At 34.2% G+C, this 23,121-nt stretch overlaps 1 protein-coding gene across 1 annotated transcript in view; it reads left to right on the top strand.

Moving 5' to 3' along the window:
• Nucleotides 1-7,292: 7,292 nt before the first annotated feature.
• mtm (myotubularin) overlaps nt 7,293-23,121 on the top strand; it is a 51,880-nt gene continuing 36,051 nt past the window's right edge. The window contains exons 1-3 of the mRNA XM_067279126.1: nt 7,293-7,596; nt 11,630-11,717; nt 21,549-21,643. Coding sequence (XP_067135227.1) covers nt 7,381-7,596; nt 11,630-11,717; nt 21,549-21,643 — 399 coding nt within the window. The 5' untranslated portion in view covers nt 7,293-7,380. The remainder of the gene's footprint in view (nt 7,597-11,629; nt 11,718-21,548; nt 21,644-23,121) is intronic.

Below are 23,121 nucleotides of genomic sequence, written 5' to 3'. Positions count from 1 at the left end.
AAGCCCAAATTGTGGATCTTCAGAAACCGACGATGGATTGGGCAAGATTAAAACGGCCCTCCATAAACAAAACAAAACAAAAAATTCACCAGCTGCCATATTGCAAGTGTGATGAAATATACGATGAGCACGAAGATCTTTAATTGATGATCTTAGGTAAGAGTTAGCAATACTGAAATACGAGCGAGATTTGTGCGCAGATAATTTCTTACCATAATAAATTTACAGAGATTTAACAGAAAAATTTGTCACAAAGCGATTATTGATGCGAATGTATGAAATTCCATTTAATCCATGCAAGATGCGTGATTACCAGAGCCCCTTCGGCCGCCAATATAAAGTGTTTTAATCTTTAAAATTGGCGTTTCCACTTCCCGGGACGAGGACCCAGGGGTTGGATTTGTGGGAAGCGAGTGTTCGGGTTGTTTCATTGTGTCGAATTACAGAGAACGAGGCGCTTGACGTGTAAGCGCGAGTGTGAGAATTCGAGTAAAGGTTAAGTTAAACGGTGTATATCTTCGTGTACAGTGATGTTGTGTCCGTGTGTGTATGTGTGATCGAAAAACATCTTCCGGCGTGTCTAAAAACAGAAAAACAGTAAATTACGATACGAGAATAAGATGTGTTGAAAATGAAACGAAAGAGTTCTTACCATCGGAGATTTCGGAAAATATTCGCTTGTACGATAAAATGGCCACTTCGTCCTCTTCGTGGTAAAGTTGGGGAGGGAGAAGAATCTTCCTCCCAAATGTTCCTAGAAAACACAAAGGCAGTGAGAAAACGAGAAGTTCATTCATTTATTACCTAAGGTTAATATTATTACCTTTATCAGACAGCCTTTCTTCCCGAACAGTGTTATGAGAAGAGCGAAGGACCTGACCTAGCCTAGCCTAGCCTAATCTAACCTACCCTGACCGGAAGCTCAATCCTCATAACAGCTGTTTGGGAAGAAAGGTCGGCCGAATGTCGCGTCCGGTGAGTAGAAGTGTCACGTCCGGGTGGTCACAATCGGGAGTCAAATCCGTTGTCGTCGGACTTGTCTCACGTTCGGGAGACAAGTCCGTGGGTCACGATCGAGTAAGAGAAGTCACGTCCGGGAAAAGGTGTCGAGTCCGGGTGAAAAGTGTCGAATCCGGTAAGAAAGTCGCATCCAGGTGAAGAAGAGGAAATCGAAGAGGATCACCGTCTAGGCCAAGGAAACCGCAGCCGTCCGCAGTAACGAAACCACGGACAGCACGGTCCCTCAACTTCGGCGGCTCTCTCCTCCGATTCCTCCCCGTTCCGACTTCGACAAGGCGGTGGCGTCGCCGTCGCGGACGAACGGGCAGGACGCGACCAACCAGAAAATGTCAACTCGGAGGAGTTGTCATTTTCTATATCCTCCACAGCAAGGTCTGTGGCCGGATGACCCCCGAAGACCTTGGCCAAGTGCACTGGACCCAGGGTGTAGCGTCGCATGATCCCGACTCCGGGAGGATGCCACGCCACGCGCACTTGGGGAAGGTCTTCTTCACCCGCTGCCTCTCGCTCGTCGAGTCCCTGCTCCTCCAACGGCACGGAACGACAGACTCGTTCCGCGTCGTCCGAGGAATTCCCTCCCTCCGGCGCCACCGCATTCCTCCGTCGGAACCTCCGGCGAAACCACTCCAACATCTTCGTTCTGAAAAAAAAAAAAATTGTAATTAGTCCATTAAAACAAAAGCTTAAATTAACGTCTAAATTCTTCCGAAAAAAAGCAAAATGCCTTTTTAAATCTAAAATATTCGAATCCGACCATCGAACGACGTGCCGAGATGTCTTCTGGGACCGATTAACGCAGAAAAAGTCCAAGATTATACTCACGACGAATCGGAATTCGGATAGCTCGCGTTAGATCCTACCGGAAATTGCAACTGTATTTGCAGTAGAGACGACCGACCCGGAACAAAGAAAATCTCTTACGTGTAATTTGTATTTATACGACAGTAAATTAAAGAAACGCCGCACGTAGCCACGAGGAAAAGGCACTGGAATCCGAGTCGTAACAAGTGTTTAATTCTAGAGCAATTTACCTATCGTGTACGTCATATAAACGCAACGACGGCATTTAAAAGAGTTTCTTGCAAAGGAATTGCCAACGAGTCGACCAAAACACAAGACAAACGTACGAAGAAGCGAAACGTGCGCACAGCCCAACTCGCCATTCGGGACACGAACGTTTAACTGGCACAAAGCAAAGCATTGGCAGATCGACTGCACACAGAAAGACCACCTCGTGGAAAGAGACAAACAGCCTAAGGAAAAGAATTCTTTGTGTCCAGCCTGTATAGATAACTGTTAAGTGTATTAGTATTAGATGTGTTTGCAGACAATTTAATTCTGGCAAAATAAGCCATTGAAAAGCGTTGTAAGTAGTACATAAATTGCACGGAGAAGTCGGAGGTTAAAGGGCAAAAGTTTTGACCTGTCCAAGGAACATCCCATGCTTCGGAATTCGGTCTCCGTCCATCAATGTTACCAGAGTATATTTCAGTTAAAATTACGATGGAATTCGTATTTAAACTTAGTATTAAGTAATTTTAATTGAATTTCTATAAATAATCCTTATTCTTTGGCCGTGTTTATAAGATATAAAAGAATTAATTACGAAAATAAACCAATGAGCAAATACTTAATCCGTTTCCGGCGCTTCGGTCGCTTTCCAATGTGGCGGCTCGTTTAAAAGTCATTTCGGATCCTGATTCACAAGCGACGTCTATTCGGAGAAAGAGCATACAAGGCTAACATCTCCATATAAACCAGGAAGAAGAAGAAGAATTCACAAGCCACGGCACATTTAAACGCAAATACGCCGGCCGATGTCGTCTTTAAAAGTTGGACAAAACGAAACGAAAATAAAATCTTACAGCTAGCTAAATTCTAATTAAAATCTTACTTGGTATAATGTAGGCGTCCAAAAGTCTTCTTAAAACCACGTTCCAGTAGCAAAGAGCACTGACAAAAGGCAAAAAACACAGCGAAAACAAGAGCACAGAGCGCACACGTCCGTTCGGCAAGCAAAAAACGTGCAAAGTGACGCAAAATCGTGTTGCAACAATAGAAACGACAATTGTTGCCGTTTCTATGGAGATTAGAAAGCGCTTAACGAATTCGAACGCGATTGACGTAATGGATTCTTTTTGAATTTTAAGGCTAAATATCTGCATTTTTTATGTTTCTATCCCTCGAATGACGACGAATTGGGATCGAGAGACTCCTTACCACCCTCCGCTTTCGGTTTCCATTCTCCACAAGGGATTAGAAGCAAGATTTTCTATAATCGAACGTCATCTTTATCTCGGCACATCTCGCCACCCCCAAAACTAGAACAAATCATTCCTCTCGTTCGTCCAGTATTCTCCGATTTAACGACAGCGCAATTTTTACTAAATTTCGTAATATTTCGTTTATCCGACGCCATTTTAAAAGCGGTTACCTGACGTCATTGGACGTTGGTTATGTGAAATATGCGTGTTATAGTTTAGTTACGTCAACGTTAATTAAAGTGACTTATATATTAAATAAGCGAATTTTATGAGTTTACCTGCCACAAAGAAAATATCGTGTACAGTACGTATTCTACACCAAGGAATCAAAATATAGTTGTTCTTGTACGAAATGGAGAAAAATGACGGGCCTACTGCTCGAAACGAACGATTTAATTTTCTTTTTATAGTCAAAAAACCCGGCAACGAGTTGCGCAACTTTCTCGGCTGTTGTGCGATTTTATTTAGAAAATAACTTTTGTGTTTTTAACTACGATATAATAAATAGAATCGTGTGTGGCGCCATCTGTTGTGTGATTTTGTTATAAAAACAATTTCTGATCTTTCTACCCCGTTTATTAATATTTTATAAAGTCCAGGAAATTTCTTAAGAGATAAATTCAGTAAATTTATACTTTTGTACGTGGATCAATAAATAATGGCTTTTTATTTTTTTCAAAGCCACATAGATTTATGGTTATGGATTAATTTAATAAAACATTTTATTTTTAATTTTAATTATTCAGCAATTATATATATTTTGTAACTGTTAATTAGAAAAAATAACTGACTAAAAGGTCAAAGAAGCAATAGCTTATTTGCATAGTAAATAGTATGCTGTTTTATTTTGTCAATGCGCTATACTGTCCGAGAATTTGTACAAAGTTGGGCAGGGAATGTCATGGAATTTCAAACAAAAATTTGAGTAGGAACCCTGTATATAGTTAATCCTGCCCCTTTAATTATCTTAGTGTTAATGAATACAGCAAGAATTAATAATTTATTTATTTAAAGTAATAAATTTTAAGTAAAAATAAAGTAATTTTTTAAATAAAATTTTAACGAATTTCGGAAAAAGCATATTTTTCTTCAGATTAATGTTTAATGAATATAAGTGTTTGTTATTTCGGATCGAGGAACCAACATTTTGAAGGCTTTTCGTTCGGTCGGTGCTAGGCAGTTTTCGTGTGTGGGACACGGATTACATAACTTGATCACTACTGACAGCGTTGCTTAGATTGAAGAGATCGAATCGTCCTTGCAAAGCGCAGGACAATAGACCTAACTCGTGAGGTAGCATTAACAACAAGACGTAAGGGTCGCAAAAACGCGTAGAAATGGTGAATAATTATAAAGTTCCAAAGTCGGATATTTCGAGGTTCAACTCGGACACAGGAACACGTGTTGGTGATGTAAACCAGACACGAAAGAAACTTTCCTAAAACTTATCCTAAAGCAAACGCGACTCGATGACGAACGACCGAGGGGAATGTCAACCGAGAGAGGAGCTTTGTGCAGGTGCTCTCAAACAAGTGTCGGGATTGAGAAACAAAGAGGAGGAAGTAAATAGCCGCAGAGACATCTGGCAGACCGCTTGGGGACAAAACGTCAGAGGGAAAGCCATAATGGCGTAAAATACGAGCGCGGACTTCAAAGACTCCGTCAACTCCTCTCGACCCGGATCGGTCTCTTATAAAACCTTATAAAACCCCAGGATCTCAGGGTCGAAGGGCGGTTTCTCTCCAGTCGAGTCTGCTCCAGTCAAGACTGTCCGAAGATCCCGTGAAACCAACTCTTCCGCCTACAGCGGCCGACAGAACTCTTCCTCCGCTACAACGGGACCCCATCCATCCATACACCGGTGCCACAAGAAAAGTGTCTCTCCGGAACGTTCCCAACGTAACCATACCAACATTACCATAACGATCTAGATCGTGTTGTACCACGATAATATGTAAGTTAACTTAGTTGTTAGAATAAACGGCTTTGTGTAAGACACTTGTCATCTTTGTCTCCTACCGCCACCACCCACATTCGATTTCGACCCTAGGTTTTCCTGACGCGTGATTAACTGTTTTCCCCTGGAAGTCGGCTACGTTACGGACAGCAGATTTGGATAGAGAATTTGAGGCAAAATATAGAGCTGCTCTATATTCTCTAGTTTATGTAAGTTAGCAAATATTGAAAAACGGACATCGTGTCCAAAAGCGTTTCTTATCGATCTCTTTTGGAGACTTTTACACTTTATATCAGAATTTTAAAAAAGGCGCTTAAAATCAAATAGGAAGCCGAATGCCCGAGAGTTTAAGATATCAGTCTACTGCTCCGGATGACCCGGAAGCAAATCCGGATAGTTCGAATAACCCCTGAAATTTTTCGAGAGATGTTCGGTCCGGATACGTCGGGTCCAGTCCCTCACTTCTCAACCGCCCATTGTGGACCTGGCCGAATCTACGATGGCTCGTTAAAAGAAAAGAACCCTCTTAGGATCCACAGACGAAAAGAGTCAAAAACAGGAAAAAATCAATTGAAAATTTAACATCTCTTCCTAGCTATTCGAGAAGAAAGACGAAAGCAGTCGGCCGTTCTCGACAGTTCTGTCGGAACTTCCGAACGAACAAAACGACAAGAAACGAAGAGTGTGCGAACTAAGCGTTCTTTCACATAATTGTCTTGGGCGTCGCATAAAATTATCCAATAAAGTTACAAGGGTTTTGCATGAAAGCTATAATTATGCCCGGAGATCCAAATAACCCATACTCAAAATAAGAAATTTTAGACGATAGCTCAGATTTTATTCGCGAGTCAACAGCTAAGTCCGGAGACGAAATTCATTAAAGTTTGAATTATTTATATTACTTATTACTCGTTAGTATACTGTAAATTTATCGTATCCTTTTGTAAATTTGTCATTATTGCAGGGTCCAAATCGCATCCTAATGAGTTATAAAATTGTATTTAAATGCATCTTATTCATTGTTCTCGTGGTTTTACTCGGCAGAACAAACACAAGTAACTTTAGCAATATTAATTTTAAATTTAAGTATTAAAAAAATATACATAACTAAATTTCTGCCATGTTTACATATATACGGCTCCACCCGCGTGTCGCCGGAACGTTTTACTTTAAGCGTCGTAGGGACCGCATTCAATTAAAAAACGCATTAAAAAAAATCTCACCAAACTTCACGAATGGCTGTAAATAATAGTTTTCGCGACACAATTAAAAAATATTTTTTTTATGCGGTCAACAGGGACCGCATAAAAAACGTCTCACATAGAAAATAACTCAAAACCGTACGAAATAGAATTTATTGACAACAGATGTCAGCACTTGACTGCATCGTCTGGTCTATCGTCTGTTTTACATATTTTTGTCCAGGTGGTGTTTTGTTGACTTAAAAAGTAAATTATTTCATTTTTCGCATATTCATGCAATAATATTACTATAATAAGTGCATTTATGCTATAATAAGTTTATTTAGCTATAATAAGTCAACGTGAGACATGACGAATCGCACGAGGACTAGTCGCCAACTATACCGCACAAATTAAAAATTCGCATAAAAAAAATCGCACAAATAAAAATCGCACATAAAAAGAGCGCATAAAAACAGGTTTGACTGTATACGGCTCCACCCGCGTGTCGCCGGAACGTTTTACTTTAAGCGTCTAGGGACCAGTCATATCAATTTAAACGATTTCTACAGAAATCAAATGAAATTCTATTTGTGGAATTTAGAGTCAATTAAAACCCGAATGATTCTGGAAAAAAAGGATTTATTTTAGCTAAATATTACGAAACCATTTATATTTTAAAAGATTAATTTCTTACGGTTTTTTATTAGCAAGGAAAACACTCGAGTTGGTCACGAAATATTATAAATATCTGAGAAAGAAATATAACGTTATGGAATTTTATAAATAACGTAAAAACAGTCAAAAATATATATATATTTTTTATTTTAAAAATACTAACAATCGATAAGAGAGGGCGTTTCTGGCAGATTTGTGTTTTGCTAGACTTAAGTTCGATCCGTTTTGGTTTTGCAAATGGAAAGTGTTTAGAATTAACTTTTTTTTCCGATTTAAAGAAATGGAAGTAGGAGAAGGAAGTGCCGCAAAGCCGAAGACTACGAGTACGGATTCCTTAGCCGGTTCGGAGTCTAAATCCAGTTCGTTAAATTCTAAAATCGGCCAAGAATCCGGAGGCAGCCAAAGCTCGCAGTCCAAAGGGTCGCAGTCTCCATCCAAATTGTCGTGTTCCTCTTCGTCGACGTCCACCGAAAACATCCCCCTGCAAGAATTAAAGGTATTGGACCGTCTCCCGTCGCTCTTTATGCTTTATATACTGAAGTCGTTATAATAAACATTCGTGGTGAGTTTCTCATCTCGTGTGTTACGCTTTGAGAAACACTTTCAATGTTTTGCTTTCCGGTTATATTTTTGTTACTGTCGAAATTTTTCTGTAATATATATATTTTTTTATTCTAATTATTGAATTTTGTGTTGTTTAGTCGTAGGGATGAGGGATCCGTCTCTTTTTCTTAGATCTGTTTTATAAAAAAAAAAAGAAGTCTTTTACCAGTTGTAGATAATCATTTTTTTCATTCTTTTCTTGTCTAACAAAAGTTTTAATGAATTGACGAACTTCTTAATAAAAATAAATTCTAGGACGATAAATTTACTTTACGACGACGACCGGAAGAAAAAAAGGCACGGCAAAGTTTGGTCCCCGTCCGGGTCCGTCTCCGTTCGGATGATCTTCTTCGCCTCTGGATGCGGATGTTTGGAAACCCACGAAAATCGTAAAATTACTGCGGGTAAAAATGTGGGCGTGGAGAAGGGGGCGTCCGATTTGGCCGTTCGGGAAACCTCCGAGATTCGTACGTCGGGTTTGTCGGCGGTATTATAATTCCGATTTTATGGATTTCTTTTGTTTTTTTAAATACGCTCGTTTTGCGATGTTTGGTTCGTTTATGTTTTGTGGTCGTATGACGTGTAGATTTAGATTTGTCGTCGGCATCTGGAGTTACCGTTACTTTCGTCGGAAGACTTCTAATCTGTCACCTCGGTGAGATTTGGTTGCCCGCGACGACTTGATCGATTTTTATCCCCGAACTTTTGAATTTGGCAAAATTTTCGTCAAACGTTTATAGATGAAAGTTTTTGACACGCCGCGATTTTAGAGACGAGACTATGTCTCGTCTCTAAAATTGCGGCGTGTCGACGACCACCTCCTCTTGTTTTTTGCAAGTTTGACGTTGGCCTCTCGTCTAAGGTGCAAATTGTGTTGTTTGTGATGTCAAGGCAGTTCGATTTGTTAATCGTTTCGACGAATAAAGAAAAGTAGTGCTTATTTTGTCTACCGATATAACTCAAAAGAATACGACAAACTCCTATTGATAAACGAGGTCCAAATAAACAATATAGAAACAAAAAAGTGAAATAAAATAAAATTTATTTACAAAAACTAATTAATGTTCTAAATGATTTTCAAATCAAACAAAATGAGGAAAAAACAGTATTTGCCATCGAAGTATGAAGTAATAAGTATATCACAGTTATTAAACAAAACAAAGCTAAAAGAAATCTGCAATTTTTTTCTGTGAAGGTTTTTTGAAAAAGTAGAAAATAATTTTTAGTGTCAAAACAGTAAATAAAAAAAAAACAAATTTAACACAAAGTAGCTAAACCTGGCATCACACTCCCCAATATGCAAACTAGCATATCTTTGCATGGAACTGCATCTATTTAAAGGGATGAGCTTTCATAAATTTTAACTCCTATTTTCTGAGTACAGTAGAATGATCTGCTAAAACCAAATGTTTGAATTGCTCTACATTCGGAAGTCAAACCTGTCTTTGCTTACTAGAAGAAGATCTGTTCTACTTAAAATGAAGCATTTATTACACTTTCACTTTTTATTGTTCATGTTGAAAAGTGGAAAAGCAACCATTATTGGAAATAGCATTATTTCTTGGAGTTGTGAAAAAATAATTTACAGTTTGGTTTAACGAATTCTGATAAAATTTTTGTTTGCTTTATCATGTGGAAATTAACACTGTGACAATGGTGTTTTGCCAGGCAACAGCAAAATTTTATTTAATGTAAAAATTCACTTTATTAGTATCTGTTTTAAGGCAAGTCAACTCTAGAAATTTTACTAATTTAAAATTTAAGTATTTAAAGAACAAAATTAAACATCAGATCTGTTCTCCAACTACTTTAACACTAGTTCATAAACTGTATTTTTTTTCCATCCTTTTAATCTTTATAGGAAATATGACAAAAGTTATTAATATTATGTAAAATCTTCCCTTTCCACTTACCAGCAACATTGCTGCCCACCTTATGTAGGTTGTGCTACAATGGTAGAGATAGATGGAAAAACAAAGAAAGAACAGAAGTACAGTACATGCCATACTGTAGCCTTGTGAAGTATCGACCAAAATGGAGCATCTCGGTCTCATCTTGATCTTGGAAGGTAAAGGTCTTGGTCTCGGTAGTCAAAGCCTTGGAAAAATTTGTAATAAAATTATTCATATATTTAAAATTGTGTGTCACACATTGGAACAGTGCTAAAAATATTCTGTCCACTGTAATCTAGATGTTAGTTCTGGAGTATTCAAAGCATGGGAAAAGAAAACCTTTTCTTGCATGTTTTGTGTTCCAGCAACCTCAGCTCTGTTGGGGAATTTTTTCTCAAAGTGGTTTGATTATGTACTCCCAACATGCTAGTATGACAGATTCATTATTAGAATTATTGGTTTTTTTAAAAATGTAATAAAGACCTTTAAATATCATTCTGTTTGATCAGTACTTTTTCCATAGAATTGTCTTAATTCTATATTTCACAACATGCTTTAGGCATACTTTGTAATAAATACAAATGCATTGTAATGCTAATAACATTCTAAATTTGAAACTTATTGTATTATTGGTAATTCGGTTTTGTTGTTTTAGTAATTAACTATGATATATAAGTTTCTCAAATTTAGTTTTGGTTTTAGATATGAAGTATCTTTATAGTAATACAACTCTTGGTCTTATCTTGATCTTAAGAAAAAATGTCTCAGTCTGATCTTGGTCTTGCAAAATAATGTCTCATTAACAAAACTACTATGTATACATACTATTAGAAAAACCTGGAAGCAGACCTTTGCTGCATGTATTAGAGCAGGGGTCACCAAACTGTTTTGATCGTCGACCCCATACAACTTTTTGAAACCTCACATTGACCCCCACCAAAAAGATTGTGTTATAAACAAAAAAGCTCTCACTATTTTAATACATTTCTTTTAATTTTACATTTTTTACATTTATCATGTGTGTGTTAATAAAAATTTTTGTAACTGACAATCAATGAGACAAGTGAGCTTGATGATCCATAGCAAGGTTAGCAATATTTGGTTCAAAATTTGTAAATTTTAGTTTTGGAAAGCATTGAAAAACTTTATGTAACAATGAAGATTTAAATAAGTTAAATTAAACTTGGAAGCCGAAAAGAATTGTCCCTGCTTGGATAATTGTGACATCTTTCCTTGGAGCCTTGTTTGAATGTCATTGAATTTTACAAATAAGTCTGCTAAGTAAAAAAAATATGGTTCTTATGTTTTTGCAGTTAGTGAACTGGAGCATAGACTCTGAAATTTCCGTCCATCCTGTGCAACTTCATCCATAGACGTGTTACACGTTGATGGGTAGCTGTACTATCAAATTCATTGAATATTGTTTCAATAAATCTGATGAATGATCTGGATTTTGAAAGGAGTGCAAAAATAAGACGAGGCATTTTGGATGCAATCTCTTGCTACTGACATTTGCTTAACAAAAGAGGAAAAGTGACAAATGAAACTACACGACTTTATCAAAAAAAACAAGAATTTCAGAAAAGCTAGGATCTTCATCACAAAAAATAAACTTTATATTTCTGTGTGTATATGTTTGTGTTATTTAACATATATTATTATGCAAATTAATATAAAAGTAACTTAAAATTAACGTAAAATTTATTCATTGCTGTTTTGTTTAGTGCTTTTTTATCTAGGAACGCATTCCCCGCATTATGCGGGGTCTTACTGTATTAAGTCAGCCTTCAACCAAATGGACTTACAATCAGGATAACCAGAACTTATAATACTCCTTTGTCAGAACAGAGGAGTATTACAAGTTCTGGTATATCTATCTGTATTGGAAAAAGTTATCGATAATTATTAAATAAATGATTAAATTATTATTTGAAAACTGTATTAAAAATTAATTACTTTTTGAATATAAATAAATTAAACAAGATAACAAATATTTAAATTGTAAGAAATAATCATTTTCTTTCTTTACCTTAGTCAAAACAGCGGGAATTGAATGTTATCCCACATAGAAGCGACGAACCTCCACTTCTACCTGGTGAAATGATCCCTGATAAACTAAGAGGTAGTTATTCTTTTTATTTTACTTTAAGATATATAAGGTTGATAAAATAATTTTATGTTAGTTGATTGTCCTTTTCAGAAGATTACAAATTGCAACTTTTTGTCAACTGTAGAATCTTTTCTTGTCTGACATTAATATTCAATGAATTAAATACAATTCATAAATATTCAATGTATTAACAGTCTGATTTTTATTTAAATTATTTTTTTACAATGAAAAATATAGAAAAGTACTTGTAATAGATTTTTAAAATGTTTTAGATTTTTGTAAAATATTTAATAGGTTTAAAATTTTTAGGATTAGAAATTGTTTTATGAAATATACTTATCTAATATTTTTTCTTAGTAAAAGATTTCAAACAATAGGATTTATAATGAAAATAGTCCTTTCTTGCTTCATTTTTTAAATTCTATAGAGTAGACATTTGTTGAATAAGTTGCAAAGGTTGCTCTGGAAAATTTTAAAATATTGCCAATCATTTGGCAGTTTTAAATTTATTTCACCACTTTAAATTATTTATTGCCAACAGGTTTACTTGCTAATTAATGCAGATGCTGGTAGTCTTATCAGTTTGGCGTGTGGAAAGCAAAAGTAACGTGTTAAGCTGTCCCATAGAAGGATAGACCAAATGTTTGGGTCTCCGATTTGAACAAAGCCTAGTGAGCACATAGCCTTAAACAAATTGTTCCTTGTCCAAATAATAGGACCCATTTCTTGTGTTTCCCAAAAATTTTAATGTTTAGGTTATGTCTTTGAAAGTTTCATGTCTCTGAGCAGGGAGTGACAGATTGAATAAGACACTAGGCACTGGACTTAGTCAATCTAGGTTTGAATCTGTGGAATTTTAATTTAGTTTTGTTTTTTTTATGTGTAACATGTATTTTACCACATTAGCATTATTATTACTGTTAATATTCTTCAAGTTTAAAGCTCTTAAAACAAGAGATTAAAAATTATGATAGTTAAAGATCTGTTTAGTGAAAACAAGTCTCTGTAGATTAACTCTTTTATGTTGTTAAATAAAATTTTCATTTCTTCATATTTATTTAAGATATGAAGTGGGTTCTATTATTTGGACAAGGAGCTATTTGTGATTAAGGCTACATGCTGACCAAGTTTTGTTTGACCCAAATATCTGGCCCTTTTGTTAGCAATAAGAATCATTTTTGAATAACTTTTTAATGAATAATTCCAAATAACATGTTTGATCACAATGTTTAAACAGTATTTCACAGGTTCTGTCATGTCAAAATTTTTATTTTAGTCTACTGAAAAAAGATCAAAGTGAAAAAAGTCACCCCAAAAATTTCCCAAAATTTCCGAAATTGTTAGTCAATAAAAAATCATCAATTTGGAAACACCAGGTGGCATTGCACGAAACTGTCTTCGGTTTCAGTATCACTTCCTACTTCTCTGTCCGAACTTGCCACGTGACATCATGAAATCACTATGTGGTGCAAGAGACTCCCATTACACAGAAGCTTGACATTCTGCTGTTTTTCTTGAAGTGTGATTCATAATTTTATGCCGAATTTCATGCTGAATGTCAAAATAAGCAGACTATGATTATGTTTGCCACTTGTTATCGTTAGTATTACATTTTTATCACCACTTCAATAAAAGTATCACCAAGTGGTGATTTTGGCACTATTCAGTGCAATCTATGAAGTTGGTGGGGAAAAGTCCCCACCTGCTTTTTATAAAATTTGTGATCATTCATCAATTTCTGCTGCCACTGTTTCTACTTTTTTTTTATGATAGCTTAAAATTACCAACATTTATTTCTAAGTATTTTGTATATAAAGAGTAGATTTAGGAATCAATGTGTTAATAAATCAGTATTTTAAATTAATGGCATTGATTGGCTATTTACAAGACATTGGGAAAAATTTGTATAATGTAAAAATTTTAATTAAGAAATTATTTTAAAAAATTAAGATAATAAATTTTAAAAGATATTATAGAACTGCACCATAATGAAAAAAAATGTGCTGCTGTTATCATCATCCTGAATAGGAATTGTTTTCTTCTCAAAAAGCAATAAACATGAAAATATTTAGTAAATAAAGTGTGTCCAAAGTGAAGAGGGACAACCAAATTTCGTTTTAGAACTTTAGAACATCTGCACATGCATTCTTGTTTTGACACACATGTGAAAAGATGATGATTGTGCAATATGTAGCAGGTGCAATCGCAAGCATCTCTATGAAAATGTACAGAGCTGAAAAGGAGAGTCTAGCAAAATGTATAATTTTATATTACAAATCTTATGGGCAAAAAGCAACAATAAATCATTTTTTGGAAGAAGTTAGAAGGACAAGATTTATTGCATCATTTAATGTTATAACAAGAATGGAATCAAAGTTGTCTTTAGTGCTCCTGAATATTTAGTTTGAATATTCAGGAACACTAAAGACAAAAATCAATGAAAACAAATTTAACACTTAGTGTAAATAAATAGACACATATACATATGAACTTATCACACCAGTGAATGAGATTAATTTACAAGGTTTTATTATCAAGGTGTCAATAATCATTAAAGAATTTGTGAATTAATCTCATTTACTGGTGTGATAAGCCTATATGCATGTGTGTCTATTTATTTAGACTAAGTGTTAAATAGTGTTAAGGCACTAAAATGCATTTGGACACAATAAATAGTCCCTCTTATTAGATGTGTGAGATATCGCCTATAATATTTGTGAAGTCGTCATGTTTACAGACAGCCTTTTAATGTATTTTATAATTTATTTATTAATGTATATTGATGTATGAACACTGACTGAAGAGGGACTATTTATTGTGTCCAAAATGCATTTTGAGTGTTCTTTTTATGTACTGTACATGTTAAAAGAGCCATAGTTTATTATAGAGTTTTATTATCAAGGTGTCAATAATCATTAAAGAATTTGTGAATTAATCTCATTTACTGGTGTGATAAGCCTATATGCATGTGTGTCTATTTATTTAGACTAAGTGTTAAATAGTGTTAAGGCCTAAAAGCAATATATTATTCCATTGAATGAAAACAAAGTAAAAGTTTTGTTTTATAAGTACCTATCAATGTCCATAAGAGCTGCAGCCCAGAAATTGAAAATCCCAAGGTGTACAATATTCTATATTAAAACAAAGAAACTGGAAATCAAGGCACATGTAAAACAACTTGTACCCAAGAACTCTGGCAGTCAGGAAATCCAAGTAAAGCCAAGATGTTGCAGTGTACAAAAAATCTTCGAGGAAAATCCTCATTATTGATGATGAAACATGTTTCCTTTAACTCTTCAGATGTACCATGCAAGAAGTATTATCATGAAGACCCAAAAGAAGTCACCTGTGATAAAAAGGTCAAATCTCAAGCTAAATTCTACAAACAGTATCTCATCTGGCAAATGATGGACTGATTTGGCAATGTATCTAAACCCTACATTTCTGAAGGCACTATTACAGGTGAAGTTTACTTAATAGAATGCATTCAAGGCAGGCTTATATCTTTCATAGATCAACTTTATGAGAGGGATGAGGATTTTTTCTGACCAGACATTGCAATAGTCAATGCATTCAAGAAAAGTCACCAATACCTTAAAAGTAGAAAAAAATTAGGAGCATTTTTCATCTTCTGTACAAAATCAATGTCCTGCAAAAAAGAGAAATCAAAAGATTCTGGGCACTCTGCAAAAGAAAATATGTAAAAATGAAAGTTGTAATCAAAAAATTTGAGAGGATTTCGACAGTTTTGGCAAAATATCGGCCATAAGGTGTCAAAGGAATCCAGAAAAGCTGTGATGGTCAGAGCTGCAAGAAAACTGTGAGAAATAGCATATAAGGGTGTTAAATGCAACTAATTGAATTCCTAAAGAAAGTAGATAACTGGTATGTTCCATAAAAGTGATAATTATGTCATAACATTTCAATATTTATTTTATGTAATATACAAAAATTTTTGTTGACATTGCTTTTAAAAATTCAAATGAGATGAATTCAAACAAAAGGTTCCATTTTGGAATGATGAATGATAGCCTGAGGATGGCCTATCAAAATAGGCTGAAAACATTTGGAATAAAGAGAAAAAACTCGGCAAATAAAATTCAGGTGTGTTGTTATTATATAAATAACATTTCATTTGAAATATACAGCAATTGAATATGACATACTTATGATATTATAGTAAAAATGTGCTGTAAGTATTCAAAATTATTAATTAAGTTTTCAAAGCAAGTGACAAATAATGCTGGCACTTTTGGTATGCTGGAGTGCAGAATTAGACTTGTATGATTGGCAGAATACAGATCATATGTTGTAAATGAAACTTTTATTCTGATTTGCTGTATATGGTCTGTCCCAGAAGTAAGTGTACTATTTTTTATTTTATGACTGTGCAGCTTAACACATCATTAATTGGTATTTTTGCATTGCTAGATATCTTAGCAGCATATCTAGACCTATTTCAAGTCGATTGGTTAAGTTAAATGTGCACAATCTCTGTTTGTGTAAGATAGTGTCTTAACATATCATTACGTTTGAAATGGAGAAAAATCTTGAACAATGCTATGCTATCAAGTTTTGTGTAAAACTCAAGAAATCTGCAACCAAGATATTTGCAGACTTAACCAAAGCTTATAGAGATGCTACCTTATCGAGAAACGTGGTGTTTAGATGGCACAAAGATCAGGGTAAAGATGATGCTTATCATTTTTTTGATAGCCGTGGAATTGTGCACAAAGAATTGTTACCTACAGGACAGACAGTTATACAGGCCTTCTACAAAGATGCCATGGAATGACTTTGAAAACGGGTCAAGCTAAGTCTGCGGGGACATTACAGAAGATTGGGTGCTGCACTATGATAATGTGCCTGCTCACACAGCACTATAAATTCGAGAGTTTTTGGCCAATAAAAAATCCCCACATGCCCACAACCCCACTACAGTTCGGAGCTAGTTCCATGAGACTTCTACCTATTCCCTAAGATAAAATCCAAGTTGAAAGGTCATCATTTTGGGATAGTGGAAAACATCAAAAAAAGTTGAACAGACAAACTAAACACCCTTATGGAAAATGACTTCAAGTACTGCTACGACCAGTGGAAAAAACTTTGGAACCACTGTGTGACCTCGCAAGGGTTATACTTTGAAGGAGATCATTTGTAGTTTGATGTAACTCTTGTTTACTTTGAAATAAAAAATCAGTACACTTACTTTTGGGACACACCTCTTATGTGATATTTTATATATATGTTATGGACAAAGTGATTAATATGGGCTTTATGAATAATAACCAACAAAATCAGGCATTGTAATAAATTTCAACAATTTATCAAATTGACCGCTCATTATGTATACTGCTACTACCTAGTTGGGCAAAGTGATGATAACATGTTGAGGAGTGATCATCCGACATACGCTAGCCAATCAGAACTTACATCTTAGTTGCGCATGCGTATTGCATTTAGTACCAAATTTTAAATTTATGTGACCAGTAGTTAATCTTTCTTCTTTGACAAAAGTAACGATCATGGAGGAATCATTAAGCGATATGAATAATCGCTTCAACAACCGATTAAACGAGTTAATAGCAGAAAAAGGTGAGAACAATCAAATTTTTACAAAATCAGCATATTTGTCAATGATATAAAAAGTGAAACAGTCAAAAATGAAAGTTACTTCTAAGTTACCGAAAGAATATCGGCGTTTACGTAGATATGACATATCTATCGGAAATTTAGAAAAATTAATTATGCCTGTAAAAGAAGGTAATGCGATTAAATATTACGTTCACACGGAAGAAATATTTCAGATATTGCACGATGCCCATATCGCTATTGGACATGGTGGTAGAAACCGTATGGAAAAAGAATTAAGTACGAAATATAAAAATATTACAAGGGAGATGATTGTAATTTATTTGAACTTGTGTGAAATCTGTCAGAAAAAACAGAATGTTCCTAAGAAAGGCTTGGTAGTTAAACCGATTTTATGTAATAAAATGAACTCAAGATGTCAGGTCAATCTTATAGATATGCAGTCGCAAGCCGATGAGGATTATAAATTTATACTCGTGTATCAAGACTATCTAACTAAATTTGTTCAACTACAACCATTAAAAACCAAAAGGGCTGAAGATGTAGCCTATGTTCTTTTAGACATTTTTACAATTTTCAGTGCACTGAGTATTCTACAAAGCGATAACGGCAGAGAATTCACCAATAATGTCATCAAAGAAATGTGTAATATGTGGCCCGAGTTAAGAATGGTGCATGGAAAGCCCAGGCACTCACAAAGTCAGGGTTCAGTGGAAAGATGTAATCAAGACGTAGAAAATATGCTTAGTTCTTGGTTGGAAACCAACAATACTAACAAATGGTCAGAGGGATTACGTTTTGTACAACTGATGAAAAATCGAGTGCATCATACTGGTATAAACTGCAGCCCTTATGAGGCCATGTTTGGAGCAAAGTTAAAAGTTGGACTAAAGAATTTTATACCCAACGAATCGTTGACGAACGTTAATACAGAGGAGGATCTAGCGAGACTTTTTAAAACTATCGACGAAGTAAGTCAAAGTTGTTCAAACTCTGAAAGTTCAGGTACCGTCCAAGAAAACATTATAAAAGATTATTCGATAATGCCATCCTCACATAGCAATATAACTGATGAAGTTCAAAGATCTACATCGTCTTCACATGAAAAAATCTAAACCAGGATGTTATTAGTATTACAGAATTGATGAGTGAAGAAGAAACAATCCAAACAATTGATCCAAAAATAGAAGAAAAAATAAGAAATGTATCTAAAACAAGGGAGATGGCTTTGTTAAATCTTAAAAAGCAAGCAGAAAAAATGATTGGTACATCAAATTCCAAATACACAGCAGCTAATGTTGGTGATACAGTAAGGATTCGTGTACCTGATGTAGATTGAGCCCGCAGTGATGGAAAAAATATTTTAGGTGTCGTTGTTGCGGTTAAAGATAAAAACCTTTACAAACTGGGTACCAAATATGGCATATTAAATGTATTATATTCCAGAAACCAATTTACTGTTTGTAAAGAAAACTTCATTTCTGTTGAAGATGTACTGTACCAGGTGAAGAAATTTCGCTTAGAGAATGTGCAAGAATGTCATCAATTTCTGGAGGTCAAGGCTATAGTCGATGCTGCTGCAAAATTGGTTGCAAATCTAATAGATGCAAATGCTACAAAGAAAAAAAATTATGTAATTCCAAATGTCATCAAAATCTTAATTGCTCAAATAAACTAAAAAACATTTAATATTTTATGTAATTTATATCAAAAATGAAACTCCAGGAGTTTCCTGTAAATTGATTTTTTAATTAAGTATAAATTTGTTAATAAATACTTTTTGTTAATATTAGTTTAATTAATATAGTTAATAGTACTTTGAAATAATTTACAAAAAATAAATATTTCTAAATGAAATAAGTGGAGTTTTTTTAAATCAAATTTAAAATTCGGTACTAAACACAATATGCACACGCAACTGAGTGCCGATTGGCTAGCGTATGTCGGATGATCACTCCTCAACGTATTATTATCACTTTGCCCGACTAGGTGGTAGCAGTATTCATAATGACCGGTCAATTTGATAAATGAATGAATATTTATCACACTGCCCACCCTTTTTGGTCATTATTCATAATGCCCGATTAATCACTTTGTCCATAACGTATATATATATGTGTGTGTGTGTGTCACAGCTGTTTTTAATTTAGTCACTTTATAAATAAAGCTAACTAACATTAAGCTAGATTGTTGTTACCTTGTGTTTACAATTTGGCTGGCAACGTCAAAAGGTGAAGTTTGAGAAATACTGATTTATTACATGGCCTAGAATAGCATTTCTCAAACTACGGGTCATGATCCAATATTGGGTCATATTTAAATTTTAAAGGGTTGCAAAATGATACTATCTTCTGCAGAAATACTTGTAATACTTATATTGCTGAAATATTCTCTAAGAACTAGGAACAATAGATACATCTGTTAACTATTGAAAATTTTTAACAACTTGTTGTCATCTACTATCTGAGAAAATCTCCACTTACACTTTCTTGATGGCGAAAACGACACATTCCTGTGATGTGACCTCTTGGCCGGGTGATATTGTGCTGGTATCATAATTGACGGCCACAGAGTCAGTTGTCACCTGCTCCTCTAGAATTAAAGTCCTCCAAATTTCCTGTGTCTGTGCCAAATTGTACTCAATCAGATTTTCACCCTCGACCAACGGCGCCGGTAGGACAAACCTTCCCAACAATCTTAAACCAGACTTTCCCGATCCAGAACTTTTCGATAACTGTCCAGAACGATAATGGACAAGACCCTGGTTTCCTTAGTCTCAACGAAATTTATCATCACCTTGTGGACATCCTCAACTCCAGGTGTTTATTGACTCACAAACCAATGTAAACTCTCTCTCTCTCAAGAAACGCAGAGGTATATAGACCTATTTTAGCTTGATTTATTGTAACCCGTTTAACAATATAAAATGTATTATATGTAATTTCCTTTATAAATAAAGGGGTATTTGTTTTGTTAACCTAGTCTCTTGAGTGTCTTGCTTCCAATGCTGTCTCAATCGCCTCCATCTGAATCTGAATCCGTTCACTCACACGGCTGCTTGCATGACCTACTTTCTAATCCAAACCGAATTGCTGTTGCAGCTTCCATATCAATCAAGACATGGTGGTGTCATCCCCGACAGGGCATCAAAGAAGTGCCGACCCTTCGGTCACATAATACATAAAGTAAATTTTTTAAAACCTTGGCCAACAGTATTTCATTTTTTAAAATATAAAAAATATCACAAATATGCTGGTGTGAATGACAGAAGGAAAATGAAAACAATAATTTTACTTTGTATATTCATGATATTTTTTTTATTTTTTAAAATTAAATACTGTTGGCCAAGTTTTAAAATATTTACTATATATGTAATGTATATATTTCCTGATGAATGCCAATGAAAAAGGATTCAAAATGTTCAATTAGTAAATATTTTACTGCGTAATTAATGGTTCTGTTTGTTATCAAAATGGTATTTTACAAAGTTTTGTTTGATTACATTTAAATATAGCATATTCATTTGCTCATTGTATCAGACAAGGTTAGGATAACAGCATAGTAACAGTGATATCTGAATAAAAAAGTTAGGTTAATGTTACCTTAGGTAGCCAAGATGGCAGCTCGTCTCTAATTCCAGCAAGGAAACAGTGGGACGCACGTTCTAACCTAACCTATACTAATAATTTGGTAGCTAATAATTATGGTAATTTATTAGAATAGGTTAGGTTAGAATGTGCGTCTGTGCGTCCCACTGTTTCCTTACTGGAATTAGAGACGAGCCGCCATCTTGGCTACCTAAAGTAACATTAACCAAAAGTTATATGCTGACATATTCTAATTTAAATCCAATTACAAATCTGTTTTTTTCTCTTAACAGTAATTAGAGCAAAATAGAGTTTTTACAAGATCTAGATAGAAAATATTTAAATACAAATTTTATTACATTAACATAAAATTTTTTAATAAAATATTTTTTGACTTATTGTTAAAATATTTGTTCTCCAAAAATACTTATAAACTTTGATTATATATTTTGAAAAATAAATTATTAAATTAATCTATAATACTATTACTGTGTATAACATCTGATTTTAGATTTATTTATTAATTAATTAGTCTATTATACTTAAATAGGATTGGAGATGTGTTAAAAAAAAATCTACAGTTTCACTTAAATAATAAATTTATCATATTTTAAAGAATTCGTACAATGTAATGTTTATTTGATGATAATTTTAAATATTACAGCTCGTGATGTGACATATTTATGTCCTTATATTGGACCTGTACGTGGAACTCTCTTTGTTACTAATTACAAGTTATACTTTAAAAGTGCAGATAAAGTAAGTAGTTGAATATTTTTTAGAAATTTTGAAGAGTTAAGTTTTCTGCGACTGTTAATTAATTTAATAGTTTTATTGTAATAATGCACTTATTTTGATTTCAGTAATTTAAGGTATAATATTTTGTCGATAATGAATTTAGAATAAATATTTATTAAATAATAAATGTAAAAATGAAATCAAACACCTTTGTATTTCCAGCAACAAACTAATTTAATAAAATAAGAATGTTTTCAACTATTAAGTAATAAATTTTAAAAATAGTATTGGTTGGTCAGAATTATTCTTTATTAAATTTTGGATCATGTTCTTAGTTTTAGTAAAACTAATTTATTATTAGATTTCAATTCAGTAAACTTTTATTCTGTAAGGAGTGATTTCTCCTATTACCTGGGGATTATGATACAATGTTTATTTAACAATTGTTAGTTTTAAGAACAATGTTATTACAGTAGATCCTCATACAATTTCTAAACATAAAAGGAAAATAAGACTACAGTAGTCTCAAACAATAAATTTTTGAAAATAGTTATACAAATTAAATATCATCTTTACATCAGACCCATGAAAAATGTATACAGAAGCTTATATAAACAAATGCTAAAAAATCATTATTTTCATGGTTTTTCAGCACTATTTTCACTTATTTTTATGTTATTTGACACTATTTAGACAAATAAGCAAGTTTTCCGAAGCATAAAATTGAAAATTTCCTGCCAAAATAGAAACTTCCTGATAACACTGGAAATGACGTTCTAACATCACTTATTCTATTTGATTCTTCTAAACATTGTTATAACACTATGTATTAGAATTTTAAAATTCAATATCTAAACCAGTGTGTGTTAGCCAGAAATAGAAGAACTTCATCTGCTTCCATTTCTCACCTCAGGGAAAGTCATAAAATAGCTGGGTGCTAATGACTTTGTGAAAGGGAAAAGTTCTATACAATAGAGCATCGATTATCTGAATACCTATCAACCAAAACATCGGTTAACCGAAAGCGTTCCAGTCAGCAAATTCAAATTTCTGCTAGTGCTGTGGCATTGCAGCACTCTTCCCCTCCCTGTCAACCTAAACTGTAGGCCAGGGGTCCCCAACCTTTTTGTACCTAAGAGCACATTCTAGAATACCAGCTGGAAGGCAGGCACCATTTATTTTTTCAAGGTGAATTTATACTTGGACATAGTTAATAATACATACGCATAATGTACAGAAAACATTTAATTCCAAAAATGTAATAAAACATATACAAGACTATTAACAATAATTTTTACAAAACAAGTAATTACTAAACAATGCATACAAAATCTACAAAGTATAAAAATTCTTTATAAAAAATATAAATCTGAAAGTAAATGTGATTTTTGGCATTGCATTTCATTGGCCATTGCTTCGTAATTAGGAGAGTATGATGATATTTCTGCTCGTAAGCAATCGTCAAGGTGTTCATCTGTAAGTCATGATCTGTACTTTGA

The sequence above is a fragment of the Centruroides vittatus genome, unplaced genomic scaffold (genome assembly GCF_030686945.1).
Source record: "Centruroides vittatus isolate TY-2023 unplaced genomic scaffold, ASM3068694v2 contig_854, whole genome shotgun sequence".
NCBI lineage: Eukaryota > Metazoa > Arthropoda > Arachnida > Scorpiones > Buthidae > Centruroides > Centruroides vittatus.
The sequence above is the reverse complement of the archived record's forward strand: the minus strand, read 5'-3'. Positions and strand labels throughout refer to the sequence as shown.